The 14,321-nt window shown below is 37.9% G+C and overlaps 1 protein-coding gene across 2 annotated transcripts in view; it reads left to right on the top strand.

The window, feature by feature from the left end:
• The window catches only part of LOC103512182 (protein turtle), a 29,864-nt gene extending 15,797 nt beyond the window's left edge, over positions 1-14,067 (top strand). Inside the window, exons 2-3 of one of the 2 annotated variants that reach the window (XR_003392326.1) lie at positions 11,332-13,116; positions 13,296-14,067. Coding sequence is in view for 1 of the 2 variants with exons in the window: in XM_026825742.1 (XP_026681543.1) it covers positions 11,332-12,301 (970 nt within the window). In the remaining variant the exon portion in view is untranslated. The other variant, XM_026825742.1, reaches the window with a different exon arrangement.
• Positions 14,068-14,321: the final 254 nt, after the last annotated feature.

The following is a 14,321-nucleotide window of genomic DNA, read 5'->3' as shown; positions in this document are numbered from 1 at the left end:
CAATAACACATCGAAGAATACCCAATAACACATCGAAGAATACCCAATAACACATCGAAGAATACCCAATAACACATCGAAGAATACCCAATAACACATCGAAGAATACCCAATAACACATCGAAGAATACCCAATAACACATCGAAGAATACCCAATAACACATCGAAGGAGCAGTCCTCACATATCGAAGAAGTCCTAATAAACATATTGAAGAATAGAGACAACTTCAGCACCAGCAGGTTCGTTAACCGCGAAATTATTTGAACACTAATATTCTTTTTCTTTTATTGTATAGTACGCTTTGTTCAGAATAGAACATCAGTCATACTATCGTTGGAGGCATGCTAAAGAGCACTTTCAGCATACTATCAACATTTGCAACAGGCTTGCCCTTTGTGGAAGAGGCTTTGAAACGTTCATAAGCACTCGAAAAATTCCCAACGATACCATGTAATTCGACCTGATGTGATGGTCATCAGGTCGAATTAATTAACCAAGCATAATGTTTCTTAGCTTCAGTGGTCCGCCAAGAGTCTACCAACAAATGCTATAATGATTCCAAATCCTTTAGATCTTTGCCAATCTTTTAGATTTGCAATAGAGTCGTACTCTCAGGATCCGAGTGGATGGAAAATGAAGGCTAATGAAAATTGTAAACCGTCTAACTAAATTTGTGTTGGACTTTTAAGGGTATAGGGATCTCAAAACGGACACAACCCCTACTAAAAGTATTAAATCAAAGACTGCTAAAGTAGTCCAACAAAACTGCTGGATCCAATAAGTTTGAATCAAGGCAGGGACAGTACCTGAGCCCTTATCATTTCACATGCAAGCATCGGTGAAAGAAAGTCTTGCATAGCATTATTATCTAGAAGCTGGCTGCTCCCGATACCTCTCAGCCAAGTACCAAGTACTACTAATTAATCACATGTCAAAGCCACCAGGCTTCAGTACATGCCCTGGCGGTCCGCAGTGAGCACGACTTTACCCATCCCGCGGTACCTTATTATTAAACTTGAAAACCGTACGTGCAGATGGCCATTCGTCCGTTACATTTGCATAGATTAATATCCGTGCATGTTGATTGTTTATGTAATCGAACAAAATACCGCGAACCGTCTCCATTTCGTTTTCCTTTGAATTGAGTACTTAATGAAAAACTTGAAAACCGTACGTGCAGATGGCCATTCGTCCGTTACATTTGCATAGATTAATATCCGTGCATGTTGATTGTTTATGTAATCGTCGAACAAAATACCGCGAACCGTCTCCATTTCGTTTTCCTTTGAATTGAGTAGTACTTAATGACGTCTGCATTCCGAATTGATTCTATACACTGAGCTAATTTTTTTGCACATTCCGAATCGCTTCTATGCACTGAGGTAATTTTTTGCACGATAAGTTGGAAGGAAATTACCGGCGCAGTTGCACATTGACTCCTGGAATGAGAAGGTATTTTTAATATTAATTATTATAGTGATTTTAATTGGCAATGTTTACTTATTTCTTATTTTGCTTCATACAAGAGGTATTTGGTTTTGTTGATTTAATACTGATCGGTAGCCATTTGTCTAAATTATATGTTGCTTTTTCAACATTATAACTATTAAAGCATGCGCGGATTTTAACAGTCTTTGATAAAATTAAACTACGAGGGTGTGTCAATGTCAACTAATAAAAGCGTTGGTGCTTGCATATTTTTATTTTCGTTCTAAAAATTGTTTGCACTTTATATGGCGAATGTGAAAGGAAATACATAAGTACCTACCTACCTACCACTTACCAGGTGGTTAAGAGCGATTTCGGGACGATAATACCTCAGTTGTTACATTTTTAAAGTGTTCCCCCAATTCCTCTATCAAAGTGTTAAAATTACGTTATATGCATTCTGTAATAAAGAATCATCTAATAAGAATATAAACCAAGAAAATCGCTAATTACCATAAGAATTCACAGGCTCTCAGCCATCACTTGCCAACTTGCCATTTGACTTATTAGTCCGCTATGGGAAACTTGATTTTTACAATGTAATATTACATATATGTAGATTTTTTCAATCTATTTATTATGCAATGAAATTATGCACTTACATTTTTTAGTCAGGAAAATATGTACACTTACTTACTTTACGCTTAAAATAAGCATAGATACTTCTAGAGTTCTTGGATATGTGTTTACACATGAGCTGTCTTTCCTGTGGGAACTTTCCTCATTATGGTCGTCTGTCTGATGACTGTAGGGAAATAGTTCTGTCTTCTGGACAACCGAAGGGATATCCGGTATCCGAACAAAACCGGACGTATCCAATTTCCCACATTAAGTTACAATTTCCCACATAAGGCGGTCTCCTCCTGATCCCTGATGTGCCGCGTCCATTTTAGTTTAGGACTATTGCACTGAATTTCCCACATAATGAACACAAAGTGGTGTCTGTTACATCGTGCGGTTTCATCCATACCTGCTCTACTTTTAGGTTCTTTGGTAGATATCCCCTAGTACTTTGGTAGGTATCCTCTGGTACTTTGGTTAGCTCTTGTAGATCCTCGTGAACTGGATTACTTCCACGAGAATAACTTTCTGCTAACAGGTGTGGTGAACAACAATTTTGGTCAACCTGTCTACACAGTAGTGGCAGTACACAGAGAGTCGAACAATCCAAATAGTCGAAATCGTATTTGAAAATGTGGATGGGAAAAAAGCATAAATCAAATCCTAGCAAACTGCATACAGGTATATTACTACAAAAGCGAAGAGCGCTTTAAAAAATCTAGGTTTATATTCCGAAACGAAGATCTTTATCAAGCATAGAGTAGGCAGACAATATGTTTTGTATCTCCGGGATAAGAACCAAGGACCGAGAGAAGTCAGAGCTATACAGGTGTCACGTACACGAGACTTCCCCACGCTTCGGAAACCCGTAGTCCATTGTACCCGGCCAGGTTAGAAGAATAAGAAGAAGCAGGAGCAGAAGAAAGAAGAAAACAGGTTGCTTTATTAGTATATGCTATATATCTTCTATCTTCAGAATCAAAATAGATGTTAATTTACTTCTCGGTCTAGCTCCATGATGAATTAAGGTTCCAATTCCAATAGATTCCCACACCTCTACGACTTTATGCTACGTTATGCCCATGGTACGTTATAAGGAATCGTCATGCCTGAGTCTTGATTAGGATTTAGGTACTCAGAAGTGGGATGTGTATTTTAATTTGGAGTCGGTAGATGCACTTTTTGTTTCGGTGAGTTTGTTTAAACACACACATAGGTCACAAATGAGTTGAAACGCTGAGATGCCATGCATTAAATGAATCTTTGGTGTTTAAAAGTTTAGAACCGTATATCACTGTCACATAGGATAGATTTGTAGGTAGGTACATTAGATAAGATACATCAGCCTCCAAAGGTAGGATTAGATTAGGAACTTGAAATTCTGTCCAGTTGGACAAAATGCACTTCTGTACACAGCTTAAAACTAACCAAACTGGACTGGAATATCAGACGCCAGTGGTGTTTACACAAGTCCAGTAGCTGGACTGCCTACTGGCTTTGCCTGATTCAGCCATTAAGTCAAGAGGCTTCTGGCTAGGTACATATTTGTATTACTCGGGAACTGGGTACCTACTTTATTAGATAAGTACCTACCTACCCACATTTTTAATGATTTTTGTATGTTGTAATTTGAGCAAAGCAAGTATCATGCAGCTAAAGCTGATCTAATAGTATCTGGGCTCCAATCTAATGTTTTGGTACATGCTGTTATTTTGAGTGGATTCTTCGGTGTCCTGCTGGTTTTTTTTTGGAATTTTCAAATTCTTCAAGCCCATTCGTTTTTACGACTCATTGTCACATGTCTCGAGGAATAGCACCGGTTTTGAATCTCTAAGAGCTCTAACTGAACTACATACATAGTTCTGAGCTTGAGTCCTATCTACCAAGAAGCCAAGAACTACCATGTCTGGAACTTTTGGCTCTTAAAAAGACTCTTTGGCCCCAGGAATTCTCCTGGAAAGAAAAATACATATTAAAGATGCTGTACTTTGCAACTTATCTAAATTAGAGCTACATCAAATCTACATAATATTTTTACTCAAAGTTAGCAAAATCCTTGGTAATTGCCCTATTAGGAGATGCTCGTAAATAAAAGCTCACTACTTATTTGTTTGCAGTTATGCCATGAACTTTACTCGGAGCATTGCATAAATAGAAGATAACCCACATATTTTTTCTGCTTCCCGTGTTGCTGCTGCTTCTTTTTCACCTTCACCTCCTCCTCCTCCTCCTCCTTCCTCTTCTTTTTGTCAAGTACTTCGTCACTTACCTACGCATCTATCAACTATTCTATTGTAAAAGATAAAACTCCATGAAAACAATTACGATATGCATCATTCACGAAGATATTAAAAGTGCAAGGGCACTCTAGGTCTCAGGAGGATGAGAATGGAAAAGGATATACGGAGCACCCAAGAGACCTATAGATCTAATCTCTATGACTAGTGACTATTGGGTACCTTACAGATTGGAAGGGCGGGTCCCAGACTCCTAACACATCCTTGACCCAAACCACCACCCCGGGTTTGGTACCGAAGGTCTACTTCTTCAGATCCCGGGCACCTTATCGGGAGACAAAAGAATATTGACATCTACCCTGATATTAGGAGACTAAGGCCAGCCCTCACTATTAGTTAGACCTGACGACAGGTACACCTATCAGATCTACCTGATAGTGTGTGTATAACTGTGTACTCATCAGGTATCAGATAGACCTGACAGACAGAACTCTTCAGCCGTACCTGTCAAGTCTATCTGATAGTGTCTGTGCTCATCAGGTGTCAAGTATACCCGAAGTTAGTAGGTGGTACCTTCTAGAATCTAGATACATATTAACCAATCTGAGTGGCATAGTATCCGTCGTAACATGTACCTGAAGACTCTGAAGAGGGCTCCATAATATATGCCATATGCACTTGTAGAAAGTAAAATGCAGTCATGTTGACAGGGTTCAAACAAAGGCATGGTGATCAATGATCTTCAAGAAGAGGAATTTGAACATGGAAAATATGGGGAATAGGAGGTACAATAGTTCCCTAATTTGCAATAATGAGAGAAATCCCATGATTGCACGCATGCAAATACCTCCTCATGTTGGAAATTTCCCATTTCCCCCATGAGAATGTGTTCGTATGAGTGCAATGGGTACCTTCAAAAAGAACTCCGAAAAAGAGGTTGGGTAGACCTAAAAATCCCCCAAGATCACTGGTAAAACAGCAAACTGAAACTTTGGACCCTGTAGTACACCAATCTGTGTCATTGATTCATTAGAACACGGGAATAATGATAATAAGCATTACACTTAAAATACTAAACACGGGACACGCGTGTCCCGTACGGGACATTTTGAAAAGTGCCCAAAATACGGGACGTCCCGGGAAATACGGGACGTCTGGCAACCCTAGTCGTAACATGTACCTGAAGACTCTGAAGAGGGTTCCATATGCCATATGCACTTGTAGAAAGTAAAATGCAGTCATGTTGACAGGGTTCAAACAAAGGCATGGTGATCAATGATCTTCAAGACGAGGAATTTGAACACGAAAAATATGGGAAATAGGAGGTACATAGCTCCCTAATTTGCAATAATGAGAGAAATCCTATGATTGCATTCATGCAAATATCTCCTCATATTGGAATTTTCTCATTTCTCCCATGAGGATGTGTTCGTATGAGTGCAATGGGTACCTTCAAAAAGAACTCCGAAAAAGAGGTTGGGTAGACCTAAAAATCCCCCAAGATCACTGTTAAAACAGCAAACTGAAACTTTGGACCCCGTAGAACACCAATCTGTGTCATTGATTCATTAGAACACGGGAATAATGATAATAAGCATTACACTTAAAATACTAAACACAAAAAGTTGGCATTAAAAGCAACCAGGCTTGCATTAGTTGCATACATGGAATGCACTGTGCACTTAGCCTTGGCTCCAAATAGAATGCCATTTACTTTAAAAACTAGGTAACCGTTGGTAAACCGCTAAAAAATAAAAGTTCTCGCGGTGAACTATTTTGCCCGGGAGCTTTTAAGATTTAAATATAAAACACAAGTTTACTGCCATTGGTTTATTGAGTTACAGTCGAGTTATAAGCTTGCTTTGACACCAGGGCTGCACTTAAAGGGTTCCCATGGTCTCCCACTTCTTTACAGTCCAAAGGTCGAGGGTTCAAAGGGGATAGAATGTAATTATTGTAATTTAACATGCCTATTTTATGAGTTTGTAACTTAAAACAACTATCCATTAATATACTATTATTATTTATTACCTATTCATATAAAGATTATAAAGATAACCGGAGAACACTTCAGATACAAGCTCGAGCTTGTACCTTTTGAATATAAAGCGATTCACTGGACGATATTAATCATAGTTTTATCCCTAGGGTAGTTTCTGCATTATATCTAGTCCTTTTTATGATTTACGTGCTGTGCTGGGGCATCATTTTCCATCCCATCTTCCCTACTTTTCCCAAATTCAACAATCTGACAATGTTGCCCTGAAGAGACATTAATGTGTAAATGTAAATTGAAGCATTGTTATACCTTGAAGACAGCTTTGTCTCGTGATTAAATATGGGGAAAGGGACAATGCTGTCCTTTGGCATAATGATACCCCAACTTGGGTTAAAAGCAGAGTGGAGTGGAGAGCATAATAATAATAATAGTGCTTATTTATACTGCTCGCATAGGACTCAAAAGTCCCTTTACTCCAGCAGTAGGCTACTACTACGTTATATTGTCCCCTGTATTGTTTACTTTATGTTTTGTCGTTTATTTATTTATTATTTTGTAATCTACGTATTTTAATGTGGCTCTCGTACATATTTTCTCTTTTAGATAATTCAGTTTTGTTTTTTTTATTTATTGATGTCCCGAATTCTATTATCTTTGACGTATGTATATTTAACTCGTTTCTATCGAGTTGCTAAATTTTATCTAGCACGATTGCTCGTACCCCGGAAATCTTCAATGGAATCTTTTGAAGTTCATCAACACTTTTTCAGTAGGGTGGTAGTTAAAATGCCTAAAAAGTGTAAAATACTGGGTCATCTTCACCTGAAAGGCGGTGTAATCTGGGAAATTTTAAGAGCAAACGAAATATGTAATAATGACAATTTCTCCTAAAATGTGAAAAATAGCCCACATAAAATACCTTTAGGTATTGAACCATTCTACTGTACTACTATTATTGTGGTCAAATTCTCAAATTATATTGAGGATAAAATTCCATACCTCGGCTGGGATTAAACCCACGCCCTCCTGTTTGCCAGGCGAGCGCCTTGACCACTACACCACCGAGGCAGGTAGACGAGGCAGCATAGGCATAGAACAACGAGCAGGTCACGATGAAGGGAAGCGACGACTTCAAACCGCATAGAACTGAGAGCAGAAAGCTCTATACTCTCCGCTCCAATTTGCTTTTAACCTTACCCTACCCAACTGTTAATTATTGCTGTTTCTTTTCCAACTTATGAACCTGCCAATAGCCAGACTGTCGAACATGTTCTTCCTTCAAATATATGACTTTGATCATTGTTTCACACAGTATAATTTTTTTTTATTGACCACTGTTTCAAATGGAGTGTATTTGCCTTTCGGGAAACTGAACACTGACCACTGGAAATTTGACCACTGCTCCATTCATTTCCCGTTGGAGCAGTGGTTAATTTACCTGTCAGTGCTCAGTGCGTTAGTGGTCATTTTCTCGAAAAGACAATAAAAATACACCTATTATGCCCGAACTTACCACAGAGAGTTTTTAGCTGTTAATCCATAGTTTAAGAAATACTGGCCTATGTAAATCAAATGGGTGACGTCAAGGAAAACCCTTGACACTCTGTTAACTGGAGAATGAATTAGAATTTAGAATACTAGTCTTCACTTGACCTTGTCCTAGTCAAGTGAAGACAAAGTTTTCATTCTCCAGTTATAATGCTACTTGATAGAGTATCCCGTTTGAAAAATATTGACTCTGTTAACTTTCAGTGGTAAGATCGGCCATTATTGGTTTATCCGGGACTTCCAACTTATGAACCTGCCAATAGCCAGTCTGTCGAAAATGTTCTTCCTTCAAATATATGACTTTGATCATTGTTTCACACAGTATAATTTTTTATTGACCACTGTTTCAAATCGAGTGTATTTGCGTTTCGGGAAACTGAACACTGACCACTGGAAATTTGACCACTGCTCCATTCAGTTGCCATTGGAGCAGTGGTCAATTTACCTGTCAGTGCTCAGTGCGTTAGTGGTCATTTTCTTCTTCGAAAAGACAATAAAAATACACCTTTTATGCCCTATCTTACCACAGAGAGTTTTTAGCTGTTAATCCAGAGTTTAAGAAATACTGGCCTGTGTAAATCAAATGGGTGACGTCAAGGAAATCCCTTGACACTCGGTTAACTAGACCTTGTCCTAGTCAAGTGAAGACAAAGTACCTATGTATTCTAATTCATTCTCCAGTTATAATGCTACAGGCTACTTGATAGAGTAACCCGTTTGGAAAATAATCAGTCTCAAGTCAAAATTGACCAATCAAATGCCTTGAGACTATGCTTAGCACGAACTTAAGAGCCAGCATTTTGTTCATAATTAATATGGGTGTTAGTCTTCACTTGACCTTGTCCTAGTCAAGTGAAGACAAAGTACCTACCTATGTTTTCTAATTCATTCTCCAGTTATAATGCTACTTGACAAAGTATCCCGTTTGAAAAATATTGACTCTGTTAACTCTCAGTGGTAAGATTGGCCATTAATGGTTTATCCGGGTACATGTTTTACTAATCCCATCATGTTTCTTTGTCTGTTTCTTTTCTCTCTGTTCTGCGCACCTGTTTTCACGGCTAACCCAAACAGAATATCAGGTGATGACATGGGCAGGTGTTGAGAGTGTTGAAATCACACACATAATATTGGTATAAACACTAAAAACCTTGCACGATCCCCCACTGACACGTTCTTGCGACCTCTGAATTGTGCACTGCATGATTTTCCTTACCTTGTTTTTATTATTACCTATATTGTTTTTTCTTTTTTTTTTCCTCTAAATTCCCTTTTGGTTCCTATTTTGTTTTTATTTATTTTAATTTCATATCAGAGTTTAATTTATTTCATTTTTTATTTGTACGGTTTATTTATTTATTTTTTTCCTTGGCGATATCGTTGAAGTGGTACATATGAGATGTTTAATCTAGTTTATTTAATCAAAAGGAATTAGAGAATTTGGGAAATCTAGTGAACGATTTTGTTTTGACGGGTTTTAATTGTATAAGTATTTACCGCCGTTTACTCGGTGGTCTGAGGACGGATCCTTGAGGGCCTTGTTTGAATCAGGACTGAATGTAAACCTATCATGATCCGATGGATATGAAGAGGTCACTCACTCTGAACACCACTTTACAGACTGTTTTATCGTTTATGAAGTTGCATAGACAATGAAACAGCTGACAAAATGGATGGATCATTTTCAGATGATTAAAAGCCCTATTGAGGTCAAAAAACGTATTATTTGAATGAAAATTCGAGTACAATTTAATTTTCTTTGACTAGGAATCGAATCTAACACTTTCAGTCCTGATTTGAACAGCTCTCAACTTGACACGAAGTTTATGCCTCAAGACTTGCGTATTTCCAGTGTACCACTATCATAGTATCCCAAAGTTCATTTATTATTTTAATTTTGTAACACTTTTTTATCGTTAAGTACTTACTTGTGTTATGGAGACGGACAATATATGGCACCCATGTCCATTTAGGTCTGTTACAACCTGGTGTATCACCACAGAAGTAGGGTCCCTAAAACTTAGTTTTTTGCACCCTGTATGTATATAAAAGAAGATGGCTCTCTAAATTTTTGGGGGAAGGATGATCTCAGTCTAAATTGTGAGCAAAAGTTTCGTAAAGTTTCTTTGTGAAACACCTTTAATTGATTTTGGGTGATAGTCGGAACAGCTCTCAACTTGACACGAAGTTTATGCCTCAAGACTTGCGTATTTCCAGTGTACCACTATCATAGTATCCCAAAGTTCATTTACACTTTCCCACACTTTTTTATCGTTAAGTACTTACTTGTGTTATGGAGACGGACAATATATGGCACCCATGTCCATTTAGGTCTGTTATAACCTGGTGTATCACCACAGAAGTAGGGTCCCTAAAACCTACTTTTTTGCACCCTGTATGTATATAAAAAAAGATGGCTCTCTGAAATTTTGGGGGAAGGATGATCTCGGTCTAAATTGTGAGCAAAAGTTTCGTAAAGTTTCTTTGTGAAACACCATTAATTGCTTTTGGGTAATAGTCAACAATTTATACGAGTTTCAGCCTTAAATACTTTACGAATAGGATTGATTTTAGTGTAAAGATATATGTGGTGTCCCCCCCACCAGCGTGTTTCTTATAGACAAGGCATGCTTAGACCATGCACATCTCTCCCTCCCTCTCTCTTTGTTGTGTTGATATAATGTGTAAAGATCTTTTCAACTTACCATGAATTGGTTTATACATGAATGACATGAAAAGGTTAAGGAAAGGGGCATCTCGATCATCTAGTGTTGTTTAACACTTTGGGAATTTTATGACCATCCTTTTTGTTATTCATCCAGTTTTACGTTATCTAGCATGCGTCCTTGTATGTCTTCTTTTTAGGGTCCAACTTTATTACTTTTGTGTTACCTACCCAACTATCATCCAGTTTTACGTTATCTAGCATGCGTCCTTGTATGTCTTCTTTTTAGGGTCCAACTTTATTACTTTTGTGTTACCTACCCAACTAACCATTGATAGGTATTTTTTTACCTACATACTTTTGACCTTTTCCTGAAGAAATTCCTCTTGTTTCTTTTAAATACTTCGGTCCCTACATTTACGTCCTGTTCTTTGTGTGTAATGTTTTTACTTATTATTGTTTTATTTTGTGTTACTTTTGTAGTATTTATTTGTGTTTCTTTTTTGTTTTGGTTTATTTTCGAGTGTGTGTTTCATTTTTATTGTTTAATCGGTGTTGTTTTATTTTTTTATGGTTATTGGTTGAGTTGGTTGCTTCCAACCCTTTGGGTTTGGGAATAGTATCAAATATGTACGACATATGGAATTGAATCAAACTTTGGTCACTGGTTTTGGTTTATTAGAAGTATTTACGTACTTTTCTAATGGAGATTAAAGAGTATTTGAATGGGGTTTTAGAGATAATAATACCTTTGTTATCTATTCCTAGTATATACCTTAAGTTGCTCTGTATCCAATGTTTTAAATCATAATGTTGTGTTTTGTTTTGCAGGAGTGGAGAAGGCAGAGTACCAGGTGTAGGTACAAGTGGCAGTACTGGGGGTTGGCCTGGTCTAAGCTTCATATCCAGAACAGCAGATGGTCGCTTTGTGGTGGCTAGTTCCCGAGCAAGTAGTGTCAGTAGCTCCAGTGATGACGGAGGATTCCTCTCACGTCCCTACTTCAGGAATCGCGCCTCATGGCGGAGACCGCTGGTTCGATGCCCGAGTGACCTGAGCTTGCAGTCCATGGAGGATTGTCCTGTATCGCCGGCCCTGGCAGCCCCTCAGACCCCATTCAAAGCATCCTCCCCTACCTCCACCCTACAGTCCCCTGTATACTTCAGTGACCTCAGCTCTGTCCCTCAGATCAGTTCAGCTGAAAGAACATTACGTAGTGTACATGAACAATACAGTCAGGAGTTACCATCCTTGAGAGCCATCCATGAAGAGAACCAGAGGGTCCTTAGTCCTCGTCACTCTGCTCATAGACTGGGTAAGGTAGGGAGACTACCCCCGCGCCATGTCAAGTATGCTAGGAGTGCTCCTGAGTTAACAGAAACCTCACCAGAGAGCAGATCCAGCTCGAGTGGTTTCGGTTCTAAGAACACTTCTCAACAGACAGGAAGTACAGGGGAGTGGCGACTACCTCCCTATCGTCCTCCTCCTCCCCCACCTCCCATCATTCAGTACTGGGCAGAGTTCACGCCCTCCCCCTCTCACTCTGTCCTTAGTAAACCAATCAGTGTGGATGACCACTATGAGTTTGATACACTCTTCCCCTCCACACCCACCCCTACGGAGTTGACCCCCCACTCCTACTCTCACTCTAGACCTAGAACACCACTGCGCATGCGCTCGCCCAAGTTTGACAACATAGAGGCGCGCGTTCAAGCGATGAAGGAAGAGTTCTATGCTTACAAGAAGCGCCAGGCAGAGCAGGCAGCTAGACGCCAAACACAAATCTTGGAAAGCGCCTGCTGACACTGTGCCATGTTGTATAGTTTGTACCAGATCTCGTCATGTTGTATAGTTTGTATACTTGGCATGCGACACTGCTGTATGTCTCCTCTCTTCCATTGTGAATGGGACAACATTTCTAGAAAAGATCTCAGTCTCAGTTTTACCTACACAAACTGATCTGCTGGAAAAGGACTTGAAAGAGGATTTGGAGACATCATTCGGTGTCGCATGCCCCCTCACTTCACACCATGTCTTTTACATTATAATTTCCATTCATCTTTCTCTTTTTTTATACACTCTGTACAAACACTATCTGATCTCGTTCATTAAATATTATGTAGGTGACAATTATTGATACATTTCGTTTCTTCCTCTTTGTGTTTTCATGCCGTCAGTAGGCAAGAGGAAATCATATTTCTTACAGTTTCCAAGTTGAAAATTAGTTGATCCATTTTATGGATAGATACCTCAAGAAACTAAAGATGACGTTAACAAAATCAAAATGTAAACTAATTGACGGCATCTACCTACTTTTCATTCTCCCCACGTAACCGGTAGCTATACCGGGCCAAAAAGAGGAGGAATTACAAAAAACATTCTGACATAAATTCTAAAATAATAATTAATGGTAAAATAATTTATTGTTAAAAAATAAATAATAAATTCAATTAGTGTTTTTATAAAATTAAGTTATAATATTTACAGTGATTAGAGATTTTTATAAATATATTATATACTTACCTATATTATACATACTATAAATTTACGATAGATTTCAAATAAAACACTCTCGAATATGTATTTTGACAGTTTTCACTCATCACTCAAAAATTTAGGTCGTATCATTGAACAAGTCTTTACTGCAAAAGCTCTTCTCTTCAAAAAAGAAACTTATTGAGAAACACATTTACCTTTTTTTCTTAAATACCTAAAACTGTCAAAGTAGATATCTTTCTTGTAACTTGATCATTTTTTGTAGATTTTTTTAATGAATTCAAAGCACTCAAAAATTTAGGTCGTATCATTGAACAAGTCTTTACTGCAAAAGCTCTTCTGTTCAAAAAAGAAACTTATTGAGAAACACATTTTACCTTTTTTTCTTAAATACCTAAAACTGTCAAAGTAGATATCTTTCTTGTAACTTGATCATTTTTTGTAGATTTTTTTAATGAATTCAAAGAAAAAAAAACTATGAAATTTTTAAATAAAATCTAAATTCTATATGTTTTAAACTTTAAAAGGATAACCGTCCTAAATATTATGTAATGTATTATTTAATTTTCACGTGTGAATCATTACTTAGATTTGTAAATAATTACCTTTGTCTCGTCTTTACGGACGCAATACTTCATAAGGCAAATTTTATGGGAAAGAAATGTTCGGAATTATTTGTTTGTATCTAGGTACTTTAAAATTGCCTACTTAATGCATGTTACAGCTATTAGGGTGAGTTTGGATTAACGTTAAAACTTCATTCAGCCACCAGATTAAGGAGTGCGGTAGCGCTCCGCCCCGCCAAGTCATCAATATTTGTATCCTTGTAATGGTTCCACAACTCGTGATTCTGTTAACTCTGTGATTAGTGACATGAACTGACAACGCAAAAAATGAAACTGACAACCGATTTTCTATCCCTCTAAGTTTAATGTTGACGCGAGACCGAGTTAAGAATACATATTTGGAGAAAGCCAATGTTGAAATTCACTGAGTTCATTTTTGCAAATATGGGAATCAAAGGAAGGCACAACTCTTAAGTAGATGAACTTGCAGATGTGCAATTTATCTTGTACAAATGGTTCCACAACTCGTGATTCTGTTAACTCTGTGATTAGTGACATGAACTGACAACGCAGAAAATGAAACTGACAACCGATTTTCTGTTCCTCTAAGTTCAATGTTGACGCGAGACCGAGTTAAGAATACATATTTGGAGAAAGCCAATGTTGAAATTCATTGAGTTCATTTTTGCAAATATGGGAATCAAAGTAAGGCACAACTCTTAAGTAGATGAACTTGCAGATGTGCAATTTATCTTGTACAT

The sequence above is a fragment of the Diaphorina citri genome, unplaced genomic scaffold (assembly GCF_000475195.1).
Source record: "Diaphorina citri unplaced genomic scaffold, Diaci psyllid genome assembly version 1.1 scaffold805, whole genome shotgun sequence".
In the NCBI taxonomy this organism is placed as follows: Eukaryota; Metazoa; Arthropoda; class Insecta; order Hemiptera; family Psyllidae; genus Diaphorina; species Diaphorina citri.
The sequence above is the reverse complement of the archived record's forward strand: the minus strand, read 5'-3'. Positions and strand labels throughout refer to the sequence as shown.